The 13,167-nt window shown below is 44.5% G+C and overlaps 1 protein-coding gene across 1 annotated transcript in view; it reads right to left on the bottom strand.

Moving 5' to 3' along the window:
• The window catches only part of LOC119165205 (galanin receptor type 1), a 79,649-nt gene extending 77,780 nt beyond the window's left edge, over positions 1-1,869 (bottom strand). The window contains exon 1 of the mRNA XM_075871068.1: positions 293-1,869. Within this exon, the coding sequence (XP_075727183.1) occupies positions 293-750 (458 nt within the window). The 5' untranslated portion in view covers positions 751-1,869. The remainder of the gene's footprint in view (positions 1-292) is intronic.
• Between the last annotated feature and the right edge of the window lie 11,298 nt (positions 1,870-13,167).

The raw sequence follows: 13,167 nt of genomic DNA, 5'->3' as shown, positions 1-13,167 counted from the left end.
TAGGCAAGTTCCTTCACTTAGATAGCTTTTCGCACAGTAACCGTAGAGTTTTTCGGCGTCGTTAGATAATAATTTCAAACTACTAAAGAAGGAATCGTTTTTTTGTAGTGTTGCTTGCCGACTATCTCACATGCAGACCATAGTACGTTATATCGCAGTCCGCCATAGTTGGACATGAAATCATGATTTACTGAGAAATCGCTTTCTTCCTCTAGAAGCAGACGTTTACATATTTTTTCTCAATGCCTCTAAACTCAAGGAATTATTAGGAAAGCTCCGCTGGTGTACTCACCTTTCCAGGCAGGTGGCGACAAGCGTCAACACAGACGCAAAGACGACGACCGTCTGGGAATAAAGCAGTGCCGTGCAGAGCCAGTCGGTCATCAGGGACCACGATGCCGGACCGGCTAGTTCCATCAGCTTGACCGGCAGAACGAACGCACCAACGGCCAAGTCGCAGGCCGCGAGGTTGACCATGTAGTAGTTGACGGCCGTGTGCATCTTGCGGTCCGAAAGCACAGTGTAGCACACCATCGAGTTGCCGACTAGCGCTAGCACCATCACTACAATGTACAACAAAACGAAAGCACTGCACACTCCCGGCAGCTGCGTGAGGTCCGGGTAAGGGACGCCCGGATAGACCAACAAGGGGTCCTGGTGGTCCGAGTCGCCCACGGTCGCGTTCCAGGGGTTCCTGGGGAAAGCGGACGGCGACGAAGACATAGATGACGACGCAGCCGCGTCACCCATCACGGCATCTAGACGTGACGAAGCGTTCCACACGTTTCCGAAGTCACCGATGCCAGTCGCGACAGGAGTGATTGGGTCAAATAGCACCACAAGAATGGCCAAAATACAGCACGCCTTTGAAACAGCCGGTAGTAGTCTACCTTGCACCAGCTTGCGGCGTAGTCACGGAACTCTGGCGATTTGTGCAGTATCGCAAAAAATCGTGAGGAGAGATCAGAGTCAGAAAAAGTACATACATGGTGGGAGGATACCACTGAGACACGCAGAACTTGGAGACGAGACGTTGTGGAAGAGTAGACTTGGTTGTTGCGTGTCAGTAGGCGTCACAGGACACAAGCTCGCGAGGTTGCCTCACGCAAGTTTACGAAGCCAAACCACAGATAAAAATGGTTTCGGGAGACCCTATCACGATTCAGGGACGCCTCTCACAATATGAAGCAGCTAGAAATCACGCACAACCTAGTCATGACTCTAAAGCCGGTCAAGTTCACTAATGCGGGCTCAGCAAGTGGAATAATAACGACAATGCGATTACAGCAGAATAGTAGAAAAAGAGGTAGGAGTAATGAAAAAAGCAGTCTTCCTTGCGTTCTCAGTAAAAAGGTAAAAATTTATGATTAATGTGAGAAAACTCACGTTTCAAATGAAGGCGGCGTATTCCACAATACGTTCGAATGAGCACTATTGTTATAGCGCAGTCACGTAAGGAAGAAGCACAGCCGCGCACAACTCGAACAAATGGTGAGAGCGACTCGGGGAGTACGGAAGGCGAACCGAAGCACGCACTGGCCAGGAAAAAAAAAGGAACAGAAATTATTGCGCGTTCACGAGCACACGTTCATATCGCAAGCAAACGCGATCGCAGCAACTGGGCCACAAGTATCCAGAAGCCGTTTTCAAGCAGATGTCAGTAAAGACACCCTAGTACAACAATAAGCCAAAGTTGGGATCAAAAATTTGGCCAATGACCGACTAGCGCCCGCCAGGTTTTCGCACGGAGCAAAACATCAGCTGATGCGAGCGCGACTGACAGCGCATCCCTAAGGAGGCATGGGGAGACGAGGAAGAGCAGACTCCCGCGCCGGTGCGTTTCCCGGAGCAAACTGGTATCTTCCCGCGGGCGCGCGGGCCGCTCTAGCGACGCCTTTCTCCTTTCCCACCTCATTCTCTCCCTCTTTTTCCCTAGGAGTTTGCCCGGCGGAGAGGAGGCGAAAAAGTTCGTCGCACGGCAAATGGCCGACTCTCCTTATTCCTTCCCTCACCATCCCTTTTTCTCTTCGGTCTCTGACAGAAATGGGGAAGGTAGTTTGCCCCTTTCCCGCAAGTACTCATCCTCTTGTTGCTCTGTCACCTGTTGGAAATGAAGGCGCGCGAGACAAAAGGCAAAGCGTCCGCACTTTGCTTGTTTTCTGAGCCTCCCATGCTATTCATTGATTCTCTCTCGGCATTATAGAGCACATCTTGGTGGAGGTCAGTACCCTAAGTCATGAGGGGGTGCGGGAGTAGGCAGGCGTGGTCCTGTTTGTTTTTCGGCTGGGGGGGGGGGGGGCAGGGGGGGCATCTGGTAAGGGCCCTATCCGTCTGAAGTTGAGATTTATCTTTCAAACATCATGCTGGTATATCGTATTAAGTAATTGGTCCCACTGTATTGAATATTTCTTATTTATCTTTTTTCAAGTCTTTTTACTATGTAGCGGCAACAGTGTTCATTATTCGAAGTACCATGAAACTGTGTCAAAACTCCAACTGTCATTCAATCTGTTCCCGTCAAGACTCAAAAGTTCCATGCAAACATGTGAGGCATGCCCAAATGCTGGTTTATTTTTCTTGAACTTGATTCAAAATGTTTGTGTCATAAAAGATAAAACATTTATTTAGAAAAACATAAAGGCCACCGCAGCAAGAGGTCTGTCTGCTCTTGTGATGTTTCTGGACTTACGTACTGGTTTGTATAATGGGCGTGAACGATCACTTAGAGGGTTGGGATGCAAACGGTGGAATATATTTCTCTAATTGACTTCCTCCACATACTGTCGCGCTTCCCGTATTTAAACATTCGATGTTATCGTACGTAACAAAGCAATATCCAAATGCCACACTAGCCCCGCCACGGTGGTCTAGTGGTAAAGGTACTCGGCTGCTGACCCGCAGGTCGCGGGTTCGATTCCCGGCTGTGGCGGCTGCATTTTCGATGGAGGCGGAAATGTTGTAGGCCCGTGTACTCAGATTTGGGTGCACGTTAAAGAACCCCAGGTGGTCTAAATTTCCGGAGCCCTCCACTACGGCGTCTCTCATAATCATGTGGTGGTTTTGGCACGTTAAACCCCGCAAATGAATCAATCAATCAACGGAATGCCACACAAGGGACAAAGTCTCAGCAAACATGTCGCACGCATAACTGAGCACACATAAACTCCCATTGTGTAGAAATGGAAGAAACGTAAGCTTCTATTTTTTACGCAAAGTTTATTTCTTCGCAATCTTCGTACTATTGCGAGACCTTGGAATCGTCTAGATAAACACAACTGATATAAATGACTCAGCGGCTTTCTTTTGTCTATCTCGTATGTCCTCATTAAGGCCGAGTCTTAAAGCAACAAGGTGGCCAAATAATGCGATTATCAAGATAAATAAAGCAAAAAGCACTCAGGGTAAGTAACACCGAGTTGCTAAACACATAACGAGTATGTACCGGGAAAATAAAGGGCGAAGGAAAAGTGCTATTCATTGATCGGCTTAGAGCAAGAAAGTGATCCCTGTCTTTCAGGTGAAACGGGTGCACCGGCACGTCTGAATATGCAGGCACTTCCATCGTTTGTTCGCATGAGCGTCTAACGCCACCGAAACAGCGTCAATGCTTAGTGGGGAGAGGTCAATACACTAAGTCCATCCGCAATTGTCCACGGAGATGCCGATCAATCATTCCTACGCTTTCGCGAATGACATCAATGGCTCATTCATTCACGCATCGGATATTAAAGGTAATCTCAAGGCATATAGAATCTTGCTGCTTCAGGAGGGTTTGTGTACTACGGAGCAGTGAGGTAGGCCGTGCCATCTACGAGCGAGACGTCGAGACTACACGCACCACAGGCTCTCGAGCTTATCGTAGCTCTGAGATGGCTTCTCCACACGCCATCTACCGTCTCGCTTAATTCCATGCAGTGAAGCGAGTTCTACAGCCGCATCTTTGTGTATGAGGAATATAAACGAGTAGTACCGGGGTTGCCGTTGATCCCTACCCAATTGGCTACTCTTCAACCCGTTTGGCAACGAAAATTTCGATTTGGTGCCAAGGCTTTTTACTGGCTACTTTTAAATATCTGGTTTTATTTATCCAAATGATTGTTTAATCCAAGAATAGTAAATACTTTGTTCATATTACCATTTCCATTTTTCTAGCTATAAATTTAGGGATAATATTAAATGCCACGGCTCCTTTGGTTAGATTTGGCTTGAGTTCTGCCGCATTTTTAATTACGCCTAATGGCGACCCAGAAGAGTACGAAGGTTGCAGATACATACAAAAAAAGAGATATTCCACAAGAACGCTTTCAATTTTTCCGCAATCTTTAAGTATTTAAACGAATCAATATAGCGCCTGATAGTATATATAAAAGTACTTATTTTGTGAGATCCTCTGCCCGTAAACTAAGAATCTATATTGTCGGCAATAATGCCCTTCGCTTGATATTCCAAGTACTTCGCCGGTCTCTTCTTTTTCCGCCGATCGAGTGTCGTGCTGATCCCACGGCACAGCATGGTGGCGAGTGCAGGATGGCGTTCATGGCACGCTTTCCTTGCCATTTGTGTGGTGGCTTAGAAGAACGCAGTCTGCTGGACGTGTAGTATGCGAATGTCTAACTGGGGCAATATTATAAGGTGCTGTCAACAAGGAACAATAAGCGAGTTACTGTTTGTTCAAACAAGAAAAAAATTACAGGAATCCTTAGGCACTCCTCTAACACCACTCGACTGTGGACGCCATCTTTTTATTTCTGTTCTCACTCGCTGTATTTTTTCGCACTTTTCAACACCTTTCTGCACTCGACCTGTTTCTCGCATTGGCTCGGTGATCGGCCCGGATTGGCCAAGTGACGATGTCGTGTGATGACGTCATCATATGACGAATATTTAATGATGTCGTCAAGGTGGTAATACAAAATTTATGTTATCTGTGATTTCATGTTGATGTGACATAGGGACCTCACCACATGTTGATGATTTTGGCGTACCACTCACGTTGATGCAGACATCAAGTTTTTCCACTTGAATAGACAACTAAGAATTGGGCCATAGTAATGAATGTTTTGCTTCACGGATTGCTCGTGGGACATCACGAATTTCTTTGGTAGCGCTGCACGCTATTGATAATCAAAGCGCTTGTTGCACGCAGTGGGGCTTTTGTGGAGCTTGAAGCTCTGCGCTCAAAATAAGGGGAAGGATGATTGATGTGTTCGGCCGGTCGCGTGCTAAGCGCTTTGTCTTGGACATAAAATAATTTTCGCCTTGCCCTGATCTTTTTTTTCTCTTTATTGCCTGCTATATGTTTATGGTGTGGGCGGATGATTTATTTTTCTCACCTCGCAATACAGAATGAATGTTTCTTTATGTTCACGTGCCTAAAGATAATGCACTGCAAATAGGCGAGACTGCTGCCTCAAAGGTCACCTCTCAATTGCTGTATTAGTGTGTCCGTGAGGACAAACTCCAAGTCACATTAGAGGAAGTGATTTAGAGTTTGTCTTTACCTTTGTTGATTCCACCGCTGAATGCTTATTACTAGAACATAATGGACAGCCATACTTTCTTTTAAAACGAAAGTGTTTTATGCCCAGGCCACCAAGATTTCAGTGACGTATGTCTGTCACGGAAATGACGTCAAAATACGCACGATGAAAAGACAATGAAAAGATGTTCTGCGAACGAGAGTAGAACGCATGACCTTCCGGTCTGCGACAACTGGTGCCGGGCATGCTATGCACTGCACCATGGTCCCATACTTTGAAGACTTTGAATGTACGTATTTTATGTCTACCACTGAGTTCTGACAGCGTTCTTGGTAAAGTTCATTAATGCATCATGACTGTGCCAAGTGCTGTTATTCCCTCCACGCGTCGTTTTGAAGGGTCCGTCCCATTCGACGCGTTTCTTCTAGAAGTGCAATTTCTTCAACACATTAACACAACCATGGGTGGAGACATTACCACAAGCGTCGGCGCTGCTCATAGCATACATCCATGCCACAGCAATCCATACCAACCATAATTCGGCGACGGACGCTGGCTTAAACTTCACGTTCCCAACTCACCCAGCGAATAATCGCGGCTATCCAAACGGACGACACGATTCGCGTTGAGTTTCATTCTGATCGGGCAGTGGTATGTATGTTTTAGCCGAAGCAATGATAAATTCTAAGAAGATGAAAGCAACTGCTTAAACCAAGCGGCCAAAACATAGCGTCTAAGGCATGTAGTTCGAGAAATATCAGGGCAGGGGCGCTGAAAACCAGTACTTCGCTGACGGGGTTAGTGCGGAAAAACACCATAAATTGGACGATTCAGAAACTTGGTGCTGAGCGGTAACTTTTTCTAACACAATCATAAGCCACAATCTTGAACTCGATAGAAAAAAAAAAGGTGCCAAGGTGCCTTTCACCTATGTTACGAGCACACTTTATGGTAGTCAAATACACATACACACAAACACGTGGACCAAATAAGACGGGGCATTTCAAAAGAGGGGCCGAAAAAAAAAATATCTGTGTCTACTGACTTCACTTATCAGGTGACTTTACGAGAATGGTGCGTGTAAATCGGCGGAGATATTCCAACTTCTCCGAATTCCTTTCACAGTCGCTGGCATTTCTACATTGCTGCAGCTATTCCCTTTCTCCCTTTCTTTCATTTCGTATTTGTTTTATTAGCGCAGGACGAAACTAAATGGCACACCAGCATGCGTCAATTTATAAACGATGTCAGGTCGAAATGGCGAGAGGATAAAATAGCGCGAAAACGGACCGGGATCGCGGCGACGTAACGAGGCAGTTTCGATGTCTTTTTGTAATTTCTTCGCGAAGCTCCATGAACCTGCCTACAGTGGCTTCGTCGTTTCCGTGCACCACAGAGACATAACCTCCCTTGGGCTGCACGGAATTGCCTAGACAACGCAGGCTTTCAGAACGGCTTCTATGGTTGTCGACCTTCCATTGATTCCAACGAAGTGCGCGGTGCCCTGCAGTTGGAAATGCCGTCAATGTCGCCAATCTTACATCTCTATGGCGCAGTGTCAAGCTTTTATTGTGTTCTTCATGGTACTATTCCAGTAGTCTTTGTGTCCCTACCATGACCTTTGACCTATAAAAACGAAGGCGACGCAAATAAAACAGAGCATACAGGAGTCGTAATGACGCTGCTTTTTTGTTGATTTGATTTAGGACTAACCGGGAGGGTGACGCTGAAGCGCGGGATGGTGATACGCCACAGCAGTATATGGGATGGCTTCTAATAAACTCTTTTCCTGTATGTTTTCTGGGATACTTCCCCTAAGTGCAGCAAAAGCTTAAATTCTAAAGCTCTAACTTGCTTCCTAGATTGTTCGGACAAGACTACTTCGGGAAGGTTACTGCTAGATGAATCGTATAATCTAACTGCTGTATCGTAAATGTCAAATTGAGCTTCAATGCGAAGGAATTGAAAGACGTTTTCATATGCGCTCAAGAGAATCTGGCTTCGTCGTTTGGGTACACTTCATGGCATTGCAAATAATGAACTTAATTGGGTTTCTTTTGTCTCCATTTTGCCGTGAATCGTCCAAGAATGAATGGCCTGGTCCGCTTATTGCAGATAAAAATATAGTTCGGAAACTTTCTCCAATTCAACTCCAGCTTCTTTTAAAACGTTCGATCAAATATCTTGTCATGTTTGTGTTCGTTGTTAAAACGGTAAACAAAATGGGCTTCGACAGACACAGGCAGAGCAAAGGTGGGGAAAGTTGCGAAACTTTCTGCTGCATAAAATAAATTGCCGTAGGGAAGGAAACAGTGGGCATTTGATGATTTATAAAATGTCGTTTAAAGCAGGTGCTTTCAGCCCCATAGTTTACTTTTGGTGATTCAGCTGTTAGGCGTAGTTCTACGACACACTGTACAGCTTTTCGCGCCTCAGGAAAAGAAGTTATACTTGCCCAATCGTGTTAGAGGATTTGGTAACCTCAGACATAACGGACCATTTTGTTCCTTGCAGGTTGTTCAAATGTGTCGTAAATATGCGCTCTGTCGGAAAATATTCCAGTCATTTCATTTCCAGTTCTACAGGTGAGCGCTCGAAGGTCGGTTATCTCTTTCCGTCATTAAGGTGCTCCGATTTACGAAATCAGACACAAGAACGATAGTTTCACCAATCCGCTAAAACCTATGTTTACAACCCCTCGCCATTTCTTATTGCCATGAAACCCGGTCGAATTGCATTGGGTATACCAAAACGCAACCCCAGAATGGTTTTCGAAACAGGGCGGGGAGTAAGCGACCACTGCGTAGTACACCTAGCACGCTGCTCATAGATGCACGCGGAACAAACTGCCTGGCTTGCACGACGCAGTGCTTTCAGCCCATTGCACGGAAAGGTGAAATTCCTCTGACTTATACACGACGTTGATTCAGGAACGCTCACTGTTTACTGAAATAAAAAAAAACATTAACGATGTCCTACAGGTCACGCTATATTGTCCTAGTTCAAAGCGGGCCGTTCTCACGTTGGTACGGAAAGACTTAGCCTGTCAGCCACGTCGTGGGCCCATTTTACTACCCATAATTGTCCCTGTATTGTAGAACTGCGTAGAGCTGTGTTTCAACGTTCTTCAGTGCCTTCCTTGTGGTGAGAAATAGGTGGAACTTGGTAGGACACCCTTAAAGCACAACAGACATATCAGGGGTGACCTAAACTCATTGGTGCCAGGCATCTATGAGAACTTGGAGGGCGCTTGAGCTTCGTCTTCAAAAGTATAACGCGACAGCGTCAGGAAAAGAACATCTGTTCACGTAACCATAGAGTTTTAAACTTTACTGGAAAGCCTACTGCAAGAGCAGTTACGAAGTACACACCGCACGGTGAATTTTCCTTGCGTGAGCTGACGAATTACTACATATCGATCAGTTGGCATTAATATGTATACCTGGGCAGCTGCACACCCTGTGATTGATGAACAGCTTTAAAGCACTCATCATTATCATCATCATCATCATCAGTCTGACCATGTCCACTGCAACACAAAGGCTTCTCCCGTGTTCCGCCAGTCAAGTCAGTCATGTGCTTGCTGCTGCCACTCTATATCCACAAACTTTTTAATATCATCTGCCCACCTAACTTTCTGTCTTCCCCTAACCCGCTTGCTTTCTCTGGGAATCTAGTCAGTTCCCCTAATGACCAGCAGTTATTCTGCTTACGCGCTACATGCACGGCCCATGTACATTCCCTCTTCTTGATTTGGTTTATGATATCCTTAACCCTGGTTTGTTCTCTGATTCACTCTGCTCTCTTCTTGTCTCTTAAGCTTACACCTTATACTGATATTTCCTGCAACAGCGACAACGACGAAGATTCGGTTATCTCACCAGACGTCATCGACAGCTGCGGAACTTGCTGCTCTACGTAGCGCAGTTGAAGTAATTAGACACCAAGAAGCCAGGAAATGGAGAGTGTTCACGGACTCCAAAGCAGAACTACAGTATTTGGTGTTCGCCTCAAGCCGGAAACCTCGCGAACAACTAGTGTTGGAAATCAGGGAGTTACTTCATCTCCTCTTCGACGAAGGACAGGAAATCACGTTTCAGTGGCTTCCAAGTCACTGTGGCATATTGCGCAATGAACATGCCGATGCAGCTGCTCAATCAGCACACGCAGATGGTGAAGAAGAATCCATTCCATTTGTAAGGATTGATGCTGCAATAAAAATCCGAAAAGTCGCCAATGAAGAAGTGCAATCCCAGAGGAACGCTGAGTGATTACGGCACACGCGACTGGACACGTCTCGTCTACTTCAGCTTCTTTGGACTATCTCGACTTGAGGCAACGGTGCTTTGCCGACTGTGGCTTGGTGTCGCTTTCACCAAAACTTTCGCCTTCCGAATCAACATGGAAGACAGTGCTGTGTGCGACCATTGCGGCAGCGATGAAACGATAGAGCACGTTCTGTGCCAGTGCCCTCGTTACAGCGTGCAGAGACGGCAGCTAGCTGCTGCGTTAGCTCGTCTTGATGAGAGACCCTTGTCAGAGCGGTCAGTGCTTGAAAAGCGACAAACTCTGCCTTCGCACAGAAAATCAGTGAAGGCCTATTGATTAGGCTGTAGCACCCCAGCTCAATTTTTCTTGTTTTTCTTTCGCGCGTCTACTTCGCTCTTCGCTTTCTTTCTGAGCTTTATTCCCTTTTATCTCTTCCCTTAGTGCAGGGTAGCAAACCAGATGCTCTAATTTCCGGTTAACCTCCCTGCCTTTTCCTCATTTTATTCTCTCTCTCTCTTTCTGTTTCATCGCTTGCTGCGTTGTCCTCAGTTTATGCTGAATCCTCTTTGAAAGCCCCCAGGTTACTGCTCTATAGGTGAAAACCGGCAATATGCAGCTGTTATGTACCCTCCTCTTGAGGGATAGTGGCAATATACCAGTCATGATTTGAGAGTGCTTGCCAAATGTGCTCCACCCCATTCTTATTCTTCCAGTTACGTCAATCTCGCGGTTTCGTTCTGTGGTTATTACCTGTCCCAAGTAGACGTAGTCTTTTACAACTTCAAGTGCACTATTAGCTATATCGAAGCGCTGTTCTCTTCCGAGGTTGTTGTACATTACTGTCGTTTTCTGCAGAATAATTTAAAGACTCACCTTTCTGCTCTCCTTGTCTAACTCTCCAATCATGAGTTGTGATTCGCCTCCTGAGTTACTCAGCAATACAATGTCATCGGCAAAGCGCTGGTTACTACGCACTCACTGTTTGCTAAATTCACATGCTTTGGCACCTACGGCGATTATAAAATTCTGCCACACAGTATTACATGCGTTAGGGAGACTTCCTGTACTTCATGCACAATATTTCCGACTTTATTTCCCCGAGCGCTTCGAAGCACTGGTATGTCTTCCTGCTAAAACGCCTGCTTTTCCTTTGTTATCACTCAGACTCAAGGTTTTCTTTTATCTGCCCATCAGCACCTCGATCGCTGATTTGACCATGCAGTGTCATCGAAAAGCGTTATAGCCGTTCCATACCCTCCATTGACTACATGTATAGGTCTGTCTTATTCACCATGAATGAGTGTGCATGTTCTTTTAATGTATTTGTGATTCTTCAGGGAGTTCTGCAGCAGTCTTTCACAGTGCTAAGCTATCCATTTGTGATACACAGTACACAACTTTTGTCCTGTTTAGCAGTATTATGCACCAGGTTTTCGGTAACGTTACTTGTCCAACCTTTCTTATTGCAAACTAACCGAGCAATAACCTTAAACCTCCACATTTTCTTGGTTACAATGCTTTTCTACGTTACTACGTTCTGCTTTTTGCCCACCATTTCTGTGTCTTCATATAAATATTTCGCAGTTTAGTAGAATAGATAGATAGATAGATGGATAGATAGATAGATAGATAGATAGATAGATAGATAGATAGATAGATAGATAGATAGATGGATAGATAGATAGATAGATAGATAGATAGATAGATAGATAGATAGATAGATAGATAGATAGATAGATAGATAGATAGATAGATAGATAGATAGATAGATAGATAGATAGATATACAGACAGACAGACAGACAGATAGATAGATAGATAGATAGATAGATAGATAGATAGATAGATAGACAGATAGATAGATAGATAGATAGATAGATAGATAGATAGATAGATAGATAGATAGATAGATAGATAGATAGATAGATAGATAGGAAGGTAGGTAGATAGATAGATAGATAGATAGATAGATAGATAGATAGATAGATAGATAGATAGATAGATAGATAGATAGATAGATAGATAGATAGATAGATAGATAGATAGATAGATAGATAGATAGATAGATAGATAGATAGATAGATAGATAGATAGATAGATAGATAGATAGATAGATAGATAGATAGATAGATAGATAGATAGATAGATAGATAGATAGATAGATAGATAGATAGATAGATTCCCTCGCAAATGAGTACTTGTAGCAAGGCATGGCTGCTAACATGTACCATGTGAAGAAAACGGTTGGCGCATGCAACTTATTTTAATGCAAATTGGTGAACTAAATTGCCCATACGGTAGAGCCGGTGGCCGTATTCTCCATAAATGCGAAGTTTGGCCATCCCATTTGGGAAGCGTATTTGTACGCTTTGCGTAAAAGCTACTTCTTTGTGCACGCAATTTCCATACAGCATCGACATTACCGGTACTTTTCTGCTCGTGTTCCTCTAAAAGGAGAGTGCCTCATTGCAGTGCATTAAGGCACGTTCCTATAGAGAAGAAGATAAAGTGTTTTATCGAAACTTCTTCGGAGGGGAGTTATTCACGTTTTGTATTATGCCCGTAGAAAGAGGCTGCTTCCCAATGGACCGGTGATGTGACTATCCATTTATACCTTGACGCCAGCTGTCTAACCAAATCAGTGTACGAGCGTACTTACGTGCAGCCGGCGCATAAGAACTGTGTACTCAAAACCAAAAGTGGATTTTTCTGTAATTTATATGTTTGATTATTGTCATTATTTACGTCAACATACAATCAATACAGTGATACTCAAGGTTAGAGCATAAATGGTCAGAGAGCAAGACGTAGAAGGCCCAGTGACTGCCTACCCTTTTGGGAGGAAGCACAAGGAATTTCAGTGACACAGGAGATAAGGTAGGAAAGTAAAAGAAGAAAAATGAGTATTTGGGGAAAAGGAGAGTAAAAACAAATAAAGAAATGTCCGTAAATGAGACGCGAATACAATGCGGATCTTTCAGGTTGCATGAGTGGTGCATGACAAAAATATCAGAATATTGAAAGCCCAACAAAACGGTAAGGTGGTTATAAACTGCTCACACAGAAAGTCAACTAAGGCAAATGTTGTTTGTATATCCTGTCATCACTCTGCAGAAGTCGATTATTAGGCCAGTTGGTGATGCATACTTGGTGAAATAATGCGCAATAAATGGGGCAAAATAAGGTGAGACAGAGCGTACCATACACATCGTCTTGTTGCACATTTCGTTGACCCGTTTATTGCGCTTCATGTCACTAAATATGTGGTTACTCCATAACCAGATTTTCTTCCAAATCCACTAGTTGAAATCGAGAAGAAGAAACGGACATGGGCCGGGCACGTAGCACGAAAGCAGGATAACCACTGATCTTTAAACGGGCACTGACAGAAAATTTCGGGGCACACATAGTCTGTGGAG

The sequence above is a fragment of the Rhipicephalus microplus genome, chromosome 8 (genome assembly GCF_043290135.1).
Source record: "Rhipicephalus microplus isolate Deutch F79 chromosome 8, USDA_Rmic, whole genome shotgun sequence".
NCBI classification, from domain to species: Eukaryota; Metazoa; Arthropoda; class Arachnida; order Ixodida; family Ixodidae; genus Rhipicephalus; species Rhipicephalus microplus.
Note: the sequence above shows the minus strand (reverse complement) of the source record. Positions and strands in the feature narration are given on the sequence as shown.